The sequence below is a fragment of the Mastigoproctus giganteus genome, chromosome 11 (assembly GCF_048544385.1).
Source record: "Mastigoproctus giganteus isolate SK-2022 chromosome 11, ASM4854438v1, whole genome shotgun sequence".
NCBI classification, from domain to species: Eukaryota; Metazoa; Arthropoda; class Arachnida; order Uropygi; family Thelyphonidae; genus Mastigoproctus; species Mastigoproctus giganteus.
This window is the reverse complement of record NC_143585.1, coordinates 5,632,526-5,645,589: the sequence shown is the minus strand read 5'-3', so window position 1 is coordinate 5,645,589 and position 13,064 is coordinate 5,632,526. Positions and strand designations below refer to the sequence as shown.

The following is a 13,064-nucleotide window of genomic DNA, read 5'->3' as shown; positions in this document are numbered from 1 at the left end:
GTTTAATAAACTTCTGGTATCCACTTCCCTAAAGAATTCTTCATGTAGATGCAAAGTACTTATTCAGCTTGTTAGCAACCTAAGCAGGGTCATCAACAGTTGAACCACTGGTATCAAGTGGACCAATGTGATTCATCCTTTTTGTTCTAGTGAAAGTAAAGAAGTCTTTGCTGTTTTTCTTTGCATCCTTTGCCAAAGATTTCTTGCAATCTGCCTTAGCTTCCCTAACCTCCTTTGTGACTTGATTACAGACTATTTTACATGTACCATTCTGTATCACCTGATAATTTTTATGTATCCCATGCATGTTTCTTCTCTGCCACAAGTCTCATTAGTTCATATGACATCCATTTAGATCTAAGCCTTGAGCAGCATTGCTCAGCTGATATAAAAAGCCTAGCAGCTTCTAAGATTTTTTCCTTGAATGCTTCCCATTTAGAAATTGCTGAGGTTAACATCATCAGTTGTTCCCACTGTATAGAATTTAAACACCGAGACTACTAGTCACCTTTACAAAAGAAAAAAAAAACTCTTCCCTTCACCCATAATGGTAGTTACATCTTTAAGTAAATCCCTTGTAAAATAATAAGAGGAGTTTACCTCAATATAGTATGTAGAACACTTCCGTATGATACTCTCCAGAAATTAAAATGAAAAAAATCGAAAAACTTACATTAGAGTAAAAAATAATTAAAAACCAATTTAACACAATTAACAATCAATTTAATGCAATTAAAAATATTAAAAAGAATCTAACGAAAATATTCAAAACGATTTTCCTTCATTAAGCTGACAACACTTTGACTATATGTCGTGATCACAGGAATGAAAATTACCGAATAAGGTTTAACATGAAACTTAAATAGTGATTTCTCTTCGCGCATGCAGGTCCCCGCATCGGAGATCAAATATGGCCGGCGAATATTGACAGAATTCTCGTGTAATTTAATTTCTGCGGTTTCTGCAATTAGTAGTCGCGTATAATTACGTTGGACATTAAGTATTTTGGCCTCGTTAAATAAGTGTTTTTTGTTAATGGCATGAAAGGCTAATTCTGACGCTGCTGAACGATGCTAAATAAGATCCAATTTAGCATCTATCAAAAACCTACAAACACCGGTATGCTTCTACATTATAATAGTTATCACCTGTTCACCTACAAAAGATTGATTATCATTAACCAATTTCTAAATGCCTATAAATATTCAACAACGGAATCTACTTTGGGCTCAGAAATACAAATATTAACTAGCAGGTTCTTAAACAGGGGTTATCCCCTTGCCACAAACCGAATTAGGGTACAGGCTAAGGATAGGATACAAAATACTACACCAACCAACAATAGCAATATCAAAAAATACTTTATTTCTGTCCCATATGTTGAACAGTGGCACAAACAGCTTAAGAGATTCTTTAAAGATACCGAATTTAAAAATGTGGCCAGGCCAATACGGAAATTACACACTATACTGAACAATCGCTCGGTTCTTTCCATGTTCGTAACACAAATTAATGACCTAGTATACAACATTTCTTGCAGTGATCACAACTCGTCTTACCAAGGTTTGACGCATTTTTCTCTGAATATTCGTGTAAATCAACATGAAGCCTCCACTAGTGCTTCTCGTTCAGCAGCGTCAGAATTAGCCTTTTGTGCCATTAACAAAAAACATGCCTTTTTATTTAACGAGGCCAAAATACTTAATGTCCAACGTAATTATACACGACTATTAATTGCAGAAACCGTAGAAATTAAATTACACGAGAATTCTGTCAATGTTCATCGGCCATATTTGATCTCCTATGCGTGGACCTTTACGCGCATGCGTGAAGACAAATAATCACTATTTAAGTTTTATGTTCAACCCTATTCGGTAATTTTCATTCCTGTGATCACGACATATGATCGAAAAGCGTTGTCAGCTTAAGGAAGGAAAATCATTTTGAATATTTTCATTAGATTCTTTTTAATATTTTTAATTGTGTTAAATTGATTGTTAATTGCGTTAAATTGGTTTTTAATTATTTACTCTAATGTAAGTTTTTCGATTTTTTTCGTTTTAATTTCTGGAGAGTATCATACGGAAGTGTTCTACTTACTATATTGAGGTACACTCCTCTTATTATTTTGCAAATATTAAAATCAACGCAGAACATAGAGTATTACAGCTGATTCATACTATTTAAGTAAATCCCATATCAATACAATGTGATCTCTCTTATTATTTTGCAAATATTAAAATCAACGCAGAACATAGAGTATTACAGCTGATTCATACTATTTAAGTAAATCCCATATCAATACAATGTGATCACTGCCACCATGGTTTTTTTATCTCAGTTCTTAATGCATAAATAATCACTGCTGATAATCAGATGAAGAGTATTACTTTCTCTCTCTCTCTCTCTCTCTCTCTCTCTCTCTCTCTCTCTCTCTCTCTCTCTCTCTCTCTCTCTCTCTCTCTCTCTCTCTGCCTTTCTAAAAAGCTGCTTATAGAAAACAGTTATCCAATAAACCCACAAAAGTCTTGCTAGTTTTTTAATGACCCACCACAAGTTCCAGTCAATATCTGGAAAGTCAAAATTAAACTATAAATTAGTGATTTCAACATACAGAATTGTTTTTGTTTTGTTACCTTTTATTATTATTATTTTTTAAATAATACTCTTTTAGATTCAAAGTCATATTTTAAATTCACTGTCCATTTTCCTTTTTGTTGTAATAATAGTAGTAATGGAGGCATATGATACAAGAGAGCAAGCTTATGTAGTATCAGCCAAAAAAGAAGAAGAAAAAAAAAAAAAAAAAATTCACACATCACCTCCTCTAAAGGTTTATCCAGTTTCTCCATGAATTTATTTAAGCTATCAATTTCCACGACAGCAGATGAAAGTTTGTTACTGCAATTAACCACCCATTCGCTAAAGGCAAATTTCCACACATCTATTCTACAACTTTCTTTCCTCAATTTGAATTTATGCCTCCTCAGGTTTGTAATCCGAGCAAGCAGAAGAATCCCATCAGAATTCAGCATGCTCAGCCTATTTAAGGCCTTATATACCTCAATCAGATCACCTCACAGGTGGCTAGTATCCAGCTGCTGGAATTTGCAGTAAGAGGACCCCTTTATTCCCCCTCACCAATCTTGTTGCCATTCTCTGTACACGCTCAAGCAACTCAACATCCTTCCTAAAATGAAGCCTCCAGATCTGTACACAGTACTCAAGGCATTGCCTGACCATCGCCTTATACAAAGGAATAATCACCTCCTTTTCTCTACAAGCAAAATTACTGTATATCATTGACAATACCCCATGACCTGCTCTGGCAGCCTGTATGCACAGCTCAGAAACTTCATATCTGACTGCACAATTACTCCCAGATCTTTTTCATTTTCTACCACCCTAAGTGTAGTATCACCCAGTTGATATGTTTCTCTGGGATTACTTCTTTCCATATGCAGTACTTTGCATTTGTAAAAGTTAAACTTCAGTTGCTACTTCTCAGCCAATTTGTCCAAATTTTCTAGATCCTGTTGCAGTAGCACCTTGCCATTACTGTCATTAACAACCCTCCTAACCTTTGTATCATCTGCAAACTTCAACATTAAGCCTGATATACCTTTATCAATATCATTGATAAACATACAAAACAACAGCGAGCCCAACACTGTTGGGGGACTCCTGGAGGACTCCACTAATAATATTAGTCCACAAAGACTAATTGTAGCAACTTACCCTTAATACCAGACTACTCCAATTTGTACAGTAGTCTTCCATGTGCAAGTGTGAAAAGCTTTCCAGAATTCCAAGTATATGATATCAAAATTATTTCTGGCATCCAGTTCCTTTGTAACCACATCATAATATCCAATCAAATTTGTCAGACAAGATTTTCCCTTAACAAACCCATGCTGTGTCTAAATTATTGCTGCAGTCTTGTCTAGATGATCCTGCAATGCATCTTTAACTAGTGACTCCATTATTTTCCCTAGAACAGAAGTTAGACTAACTGGTCTGTAATTACTCGTATCACCCATAGATTCCCCCCCCCCCCGTTTGTGAACTTGGGATACATTTGCATATCTCCAGTCCGTGGGGACTTCCCAAGCCCAAGGTTGCTGTCACAATTATGGCTAAGGGTTTGCTTACTTCCTTTGCCGCCTCCTTTAATATAACTGGATAGATCCCATCCATCCCACGTGCCTTCCTTATATTTTACTTCGACAATTTCTCCTCCACTTTGCTCTCAGTTGTTACAAAATCATTAAGCACCCTGTTACAGGGTGCTTAATGATTTTGTGATATTGATATATGTCTACTCGCTTTTTGTCTGCTACGTATATATCATGACTGTAAAGGAGTGGGAGAGGTTTGCCTCAATGTGATATGTAGAACACTTCCGTACGATGCTGTCCAGAAATTGCAACGAGAACAATTTAAAAAAAGAAAAAGGAAAAAAAAAAAAAAAAAAAATCAAGAATCTTGCATTGCGGTGGGAGATGGTTGCAATAATTAAAAATCATTTGATTTTTAATTCTTGTTAATTGTTTCTTGCTGTAATGTGTAATTTTAGATTTTTTTTAAAAATTGTTTTCGTTTTGGTTTCTGGAGAGTGTCATACGGTATACAGAAGTGTTCTAAGTATCGTATCGGGATGGACTTCTCTTGTTCTTTTACAAATATTGATATCAACGTAGAACGTATTGAGCATTATAGTTCTTGTTCATACTATCAAAGTATATATCATAACAGAAACAGAGACCTTACTTCTTGCTGTATTTCCTTTGGTTTGGCTGCTGGCCCTTGATGATGTAGCTGTAATCTTCAGATCTATTGTATTAAGTGCCATTTGTATATTTTCATTTATTTCATTTAATTTTATGTAATCTGCTTTATTTTTCAAGCATTTTTTCCATTGTAACTACACCTGACAGGTCAGCACCTCTACTTATAATATATACAGTGTGTATATATATATATACACACCCCAGGGACTCACATCTGGTGAGTATGGACTTGGCAAACCCAGGATCCTGAGCTGGATATCATAATTCTTCTCTTTCTTGGTGATTCCTTTCTACTTCTCTCTCTCTCTCTCTCTCTCTCTCTCTCTCTCTCTCTCTCTCTCTCTCTCTCTCTCTCTCTCTCTCTCTCTCTCTCTCAGGGTAACTCGGATTTTTGGCTGGTGCAGCATAAGCCTCAGGCTTCCTTGCACCATATGGCTAATAATAATAATATTAATGATGGTATATCAGGCTTAATGTCCAAGTTTGCAGACAATACGAAGGTCGGCAGTGTTGTTAATGGCACTAATGATAGTACGCTGCTGCAACAGGATCTAGAAAAGTTGAGCAGACCGAAGTTTAACATTGACAAATGTAAAGTACTGCATATGGGAAGCAGTAATCCCAGAGTAACTTATCAACTGTGTGGTACTACACTGACAGTGGTAGACAATGAAAAGGACCTGGGGGTAATTGTCCAGGCAGATATGAAGTTTTCTGAGCAGTGCAGATGGTTTGCAAGAGTAGCTCATGGTGTCTTGTCAATGATATACAGGAATTTTTCTAGCAGGGATAAGGAGGAGATTATCCCCTTGTATAAGGCAATGAATGATCAGGCCACACCTTGAGAACTGTGTACAGGTCTGAAGGCCTCATTTTAAGAAGGATGTAGAGCTGTTGGAATGAGTACAGAGAAGGGCAACAAGATTAGTGAACGGAACAAAGGGTTGCTCTTATGAAGAAATGCTTAAGTTTTGCAAATTACAGTGTCTGGAGACTAGGCACCTGTGAGGTGATCTGATTGAGGCATATAAAGTCTTGAATGGTTTGAGCATGCTCAATGCTGATGGGATTCTTCCTCTCTGGCTCCTTTGTTGGATCACACATAAACATCACCGTCCTCCCCAGCAAAGAACAACGATGGCAACCGCACTGAACTTTGCCTGACTGCCAAACCTTATAATGGAAAGACGTCTCACCCTAACTGCCAAAATGACCACTGGAATAATCTCGGAGCCAAACATATGGGAACTGTGCAGCTGGAGAATCCCTCAACCCGGACCCTGGACTGAGGTCAGCTCCAACACATAGCAAACCATAATAGACTATCCCTTAGCGACCGTTTTCTCCCCAAGCAGATGCTTATCACAGTCCAACCAATCTAAGGCGACCTCTACAAATTTTTCAAGGATCGCAAATACCGGAGAGAGATCCTTGATGACCTAAACTCAACCAGGTAAACTGCACAGTAATGTGGCAGTACAATATATTTAAAAAAGGATGTCTGTATAATATTGTATATAATGTCAAAAATACTGTATAATATCTTTGAGTATATTGTGAATAATTTAACTGAAACTTATTATATTGTTGGCCCTGGGGGTTGAACCCGAATTTCAATGTGGGCCACCGTCCTCAAGGCCTCTGTCCACCAGCCAATGTGAAGCCCCTGGCATTCCTGCTGTGAAGGGGGGTACATTGTATACATCCTTTTGCACACAAATATTATATTTATTTATTTATTTATAATCGCCTGAGACGGCATAAATTCAAATTGAGGAAAGACAGTTGTAGGATAGATGTGCGGAAGTTTGCCTTTAGCCAGCGGGTGGTTGATTGCTGGAACAAACTTCCATCTGTCATTGTAGAAGTTGATAGCTTAAACAGATTCAAGACAGAACTAGACAAACATTTGGAGCAAGTGGATGGGTGAAATGAGAAAAGAGAGAGAGAGAGATTTTTTTTTTTTTTTTTTTTTTGGCTGATGCTATATAAGTTTGCCTTCTTGCATCATATGCCTTTGCTAATGCAGTGACAAGGTGTACCCATAATCTGGAGTTCAGTCAAAAACAGTTTGATAAACTGTTTGGCATTTTCCTCCCTTAACTCCTCCTGCGTGAATGTAGATGCAAAATACTCATTCAGAGGATTTATTCAGAACATCAGTACTCTTTACCTTTAATGTTGAAATAAAATGATTTAGCTTATTTAACTGCCTTTGTAAAAATTTTTTCCTAATTTAATTTGATAGTTAATTATACTATTTGCTAAAAGTTTGAATGTGATGACTTTATGATCAAATATGAATATTACCTCTGAAATTGTATATCCAAATCAATGTTCAAGTAAATGAGGTCTAATGAATTATCCTTACAAGAAGAACTAGCTGTTGAGTAAAGTAGTTTTTCAAACTGTTCATAACTTCTGTTATTTGGTGATGGTCTACATGATTATATTTGACCATATTTAGAATATTAAAGTCCTCTAGCACAATTATTTGTTCCAACTCATGCAGTGCATAACTTAAAAGAGGAAGTCGACAGTACAAACATTACTATACTCTTTCTTTTAATTTGTATGAATTAATGTGTCTTCTAATGTGATGTGTCCAATAATCTTTCTCCAAACAGCTGTGACTCCACCTCCCCTTTTATTTTGATCATGGTAGAGAATAAAGCAATTGTGATCAAGGAACTATCAGAAATGGAGGGATTTATTTCTGATAGTTAATTTCATAACAGCCAAACTGCTGTTATGAAATTAACTGTTTTGCTGGATATGATAATTTCGTAAGTAATATAATAAATTTCTGAGCATATTTCCTATAATTCTTTTGTTGTGATTGCTGTGTATTAGAATTAGGAGGAAGGGATGAAGGAATGGAATTTCTTATTCTGTTTATATAAAACTATAAAAATACTAATTCTCCTTTGTGAACACAACTTGCCTGGCCACCTCTCTATATGTCAGAGAACTTCATTTTTCACAATCAGGGGCACTAGACTTCAACCCAGAATATCAGGAAGTGAAACCTCTAGATAGTGAGTGTCCTCTGTTTTGAAATTATCAAAAATATGCATTAGTTATCTTCCATGTTGCAATCAGAAAGTGCTATGCACCACATCTCTCACTTAATCTGATATAACTGGCAGTTTTTCAAGTGGAGAGATGTTGAGCAAGAGAGCCAACCTGAAAGAATGGCTTATAGCCATCTTTGAATTTAGGATAACACTTAAAAATGGTACTTTTGTGAAAGCACAATCCCTGAAGGGTTCTTTTAACAGTTCAATAGTTACTGTGGCTGATTTTCCAATTTTGCAGAAAAATATGACAAAAATTACTTGCTCAATTTTTTTTCATCCATTTTTCATACCATAAAAACAGAAAAAACGTGGGCACTCAAGCAACTAACTGTGCAACATTGATACAAGACAGGGAGGAACAACATGCAGGATTAAACAGATTTTAATTCCATATAAACACAATGTGTACTTCTGCATCCTGGTGATGATGGTGTTACTTCACATTTTTCAATCACACCTTGTATGATGATTATACTGATTTAAAATTTTATATGGACAGTCAATTCCACTAAGAATCTGAAAAAAGCTTTCCAAATAACTTTAGGCTTAATTTATAGTACAGGGTGCTGCTGGTATTTTCCAATGGCAAATGATAGATAAATCAAAAATTAACCTACTTTTACATTTGTGTATGCAGAACCAACTTTTTCCTCCAGAGACTTAAATGCTGGAGAATTTCTGGAAAAAAAAAAGGAAAATTTCAATTAATTAGAGTTAATATTTTATTTTTAAATTAATAAATACTGTAACTAAGTGCAGTAGACCATGTTTACAGTAGATGAATTCCAGGAGTTACTGGAACATAGTTCAAAAACCTAGTTACTGCAACAAATGGATTATCATTGTATGTAACTGCAGTCCAACATGAAGCCACTGAGCAGCTCGGATGGGATTCTAGGTGGTGATAAAATTGCTGTATCATCGCGGCCTATATGTGTGAGGAAATTTGCTTTTGGCGAGAGAAGCAAACAGAAAAAGAAAAAAAAAAAAAAACTTTAACAATGGTCGATACCAGAACTTTCCAAAGTGGACATTACATGCCAAAGGGTGTTGCCAAATTCTACCATCATATCAGTATACTGTTTTCATTCTAATTTCTTTTCACTGTACATATTGATATGCTGATTCATTCAAATTCAATTACTGAGTAATATATTAGAAATGACATTTTTTTTGTGTGCTCTGACAGTCTGTAAAATTGGGGCACCTTTCTCTTTGAAAGCTAATAAATGATGTAGTCAATTTCATATGGCTTCAGTTAAGTTTGTGCTTAGTACTGCATATCTTACCCCCCCTCTCTCTCTCCCGACTACAAGTTTTTGGTTTTATACAAAAAAGTTGTGCTTACCATTGAATCACCATTATCTTAAAGATGAATGAAAAGAGGTGGGGAGTCAAATAATTACAAACTGGGAAAGATGTCAAATTATTTTTAGCATGTACATTACTGGCATAAAAAAGTGTGGAGAAAAAATAAATATTGCCAATTCCTGGAAATCACTAGTTTATAACACAGGTTTACAACAAGAATTATTATTTTTAAAGCATTTATAATGAAAATATTCAACACATGGACTGAATGCAGTTTTGGGGAAAATGCACATCCATTATTAACATATGCAAATATTTCTCTGTTCTCCAATTGTGTTTGCAGTTCTGTTTATGCATGATAGGAGAAATTATATGCTGAAAACAGTGTGGTTTAACTCAAAGCTTGGATTTGGGAAGGCAGATTTCCATCCTAGTGAGTAGAAGAAATTATTTTGTCAAGACAGAACACATTTGAACAAAGATGATGCAAAGGTCTCAAATGTCACCAAGAGTTCAGAGAAACTGTTTGCTTTAGGAAAGCAAGGGATAATACATATACAGTGGATTCCGGTTATTTGGGCCACTGGGTAATCGGGGCAGCCATTTATTTCAGACAAATCTCAAAGAACAGAACCCAATCGAGAAAATAGCCAGGGTTTACTTTTGCTTAATTGGGACAACATGCGGTTGTCCCAATTAAGTGAAGTAAACCCTAGCTTCCAAAAAACAATTAGCAGTCACCTGTTTATTGGGCTTTTCTGTTAGTGCAATCTATCATAAACAGAGAGTAAACTCGATCTTATTGAATTTGCGATAATACCGACAGCTGGAATTCTGTGGGTTATAATGGCGAAATGTGTTTACACTTCCATGAAATCTTCAATCATATAAAAAAATTAATTTTCAGAATCTTCTCTTCATTCCTGTTTTTAAAGCTTTGTAGCTTGTTACTCCGTTCTCACTTGCACGTATCATGTTACTTGCAATTTGTGTGCACCGTGTTTTGTTATTAATTACTTAATTTTTTACTGTTTTAAATTTTAACCCCCGCCCACAAATGTCAGTGAACAGAAATGTAATGTCAACTAGTTAGTATGTACATATTACAGTACGTATTAATTATTCCGATTATCACGTATATTCTTCCGATTTTGAAGTATCATTTAATTTTTTAATTGGTAAGGCAATAAAAGGTAAATTTGTGCTTAATATATCTTTACTTTTATACCCTGTGAATAATATTCCTCCTATTTTCGCTTATTAGAATCACTGTTTAATAGAATTAAAATTCAATTCACAAATGTGATCACAATGACCGGCACTTACTATACATCGTATAGCGAACAGTACTTTACTATGGTGAGTCCATCCTAACATGATTTGATTGTACAGTGAACCAACTGTAAAGCGGGGATCCACTATATTTTTAACTATTTACGTGAAACTTCGCATAATTGGGGCAGCCGCTTAATCGGTGCAAAATGCACTAGTCCTGATGTGTTCCAAATAACTGGAATCGACTTATATATACAGTCGAACTTCCCTATAACGAATTCGATAAATCCAGCGAAAAAATTCGTTATACAGAGAATATCTTTTTTATTAGAAATTGTTATTTAATTAGAAAATGACAATGAATCTACATTTATTTTTAATGTATTTTATTTCAAAAACACTTATTTAAATTACGTTTACACAATTTTCGCTGGTAAGTATCACAAATTAAAAAAAAAAAATCTAATTTTCGTTTGCACAGTACAATTAAAAAATTGTCTGATTCTCAAAGAAAAGCTCACATTTTTTCAGAGCATTAAAAACATTATCAGGAACATTTTCACAAAACTGTAGACTCATACGAACCGTTTTAAAAGCGTTAATCATTTCTTCACGAGTTGGCTTTTCTACGGGTTATTCTGATGCGTCTTCAGCATCATCGTTAATTTCTTCGTGATCATGGTTGGGTCTAACACTGTTCGGCAGTATTTCATCTTCATTTGGATGTTCTGTTGTAGTCAGATCTTGATCTATATAAACATAACTATCCAGTGTTATTTCATTTTTGATGTTTCCAGACGATTCTATAATAATGTCCCAAAGTTTTTAAGTTGTGAAAGGGGCAGTTCATCTTGTTCATCCAGTTGATGTTCGACTTCTGTATTCAATGCAAATTCCGCTTTCGAAAAACAATTTTGAATAGTGTATTCAGTGATATCGTTTGTCCAAACTTTTTCCAGTTCAGAGATGCAATCTCTAAGCTTAACTGTAACCTCCAAGTTTCTATTTTCTGATAATGCATTGACAATCTTCGTTATTATTCTCTTTCGATAATGAAATTTAAAATTTTTAATAATGCCTTGGTCCACTGGCTGGAGTTTTGACGTCACGTTTGATGGTAAAAAACAATAACTTCACACTTTTAAGTTTGGCAGGATGTGCTGGACAGTTGTCAGTTACCAACACAATTTTCCTTTTTTCTTTTGTTATACGCTTGTCTAGTTTTAATATCCAGTCTTCAAAGATATCACTGGTCATCCATGCTTTTTTATTAAAGGTGTAGTCATCAACTTGCAAAGATTTTGTGCCTCTAAAACATCTTGGGTTTTTTGATTTTCCGATGACTAACAGTCTTAATTTTTCACTTCCTGTCATATTTGCTCTAACTAGCACAGTGATTCTTTCTTTGTTTTGTTTTCCGCCAAAACATTTATCATCCTTAAAAGCAAGTGTTCTATTCGGCAAACATTTAAAGAATAAACCCATTTCCATCAGCATTAAAAACATCCTTAAGTTCATATTCTTCCAAAATCTTCTTTAAGGTATTGTTCCTCCAACTGTTGCAATCTTCTTCACTTACATTAACACTTTCTCCACAAATAACATTTTCCACAATTCTGTGGCGCTTCTTAAATTTATCTAGCCACCCAGTGCTTGCATTAAATTCTGTATGTCCCAGGGACTGTGCAAATTTCAGAGCCTGTTGCTTAATTATAGGACCCAATATTGGTATATTCTTTTCATGTATCATTTGCACCCATTTTAGAACAGCTTTATCAACATCTTTGTACATACACAACTTAATTCGCTTCTTGTCTGCTCCTCCTTCAATTGCATTTAAAATTGATTCTCGATTTTTTAAAATCTTAGATAAGCTGCTTGCAGGTATGCCATATTTCTCCGCAATATCTTTTTTCTTAAAACCCTCGTCAATATCATGAAGAATCTTTACTTTATCATTAATACTTAAACACTTTCTCTTCGACATTGTTTCCGCAAATGTAAAAATTACTGAACTGCAGCTCTTGCTCATACATACACCGCAAACTTTGCTGCGCTGGCCATATAGTGAATTGTTAGTACTGCCTACTCAATGACGTTCCCTTGCCAATTCAACAGTATCATGTGACTTTTCCTATCAATCACTTTGAAGAAATATACGACTTTCTTTCATATATACACAAAAGAAAATTTACAGTTAATGTATGCTGTATGTTACTTTTCAGAAAAAAAAAAAAAAAAATACAAGAGCATATAGCCTATGTGACTGATGACAAATTCTTCTAAAAGAACGAAATAAAAAAAAAAAAAAAAAATCACGAAAACCATCTACTGGAAGTCCAGTTAGATGAGAACATACATATCATATAATGATTGACAGGAAGGTCACATGGTACGGTTGATGTGAGAAGTGAATGTCAGTCATCATCATCATCAGCCATTTTCAATCCACTGCAGGATGAAGGCCTCTCCAGCAACTTTCCAGTTCCTCCTGTTTTGAGCACTGGCCATCCATTTACTACCCAAAAACTCATGAATTTCATCTATCCATCTCCGCCTTTGTCTTCCAGGTTTTCTTCTAGCTCCTCTTGGGTACCATTCTGTTATT

General features: G+C 35.2%; 1 protein-coding gene across 2 annotated transcripts in view; it reads right to left on the bottom strand.

Annotated features, from left to right (window-relative positions):
- The window catches only part of LOC150077664 (tumor protein D52-like), a 147,016-nt gene that overhangs the window by 10,301 nt on the left and 123,651 nt on the right, over window positions 1–13,064 (bottom strand). For both annotated transcript variants that reach the window (XM_090384990.1, XM_090384991.1), the window contains one exon: window positions 8,488–8,548. In XM_090384990.1, coding sequence (XP_090241116.1) covers window positions 8,488–8,548 — 61 coding nt within the window. The remainder of the gene's footprint in view (window positions 1–8,487; window positions 8,549–13,064) is intronic.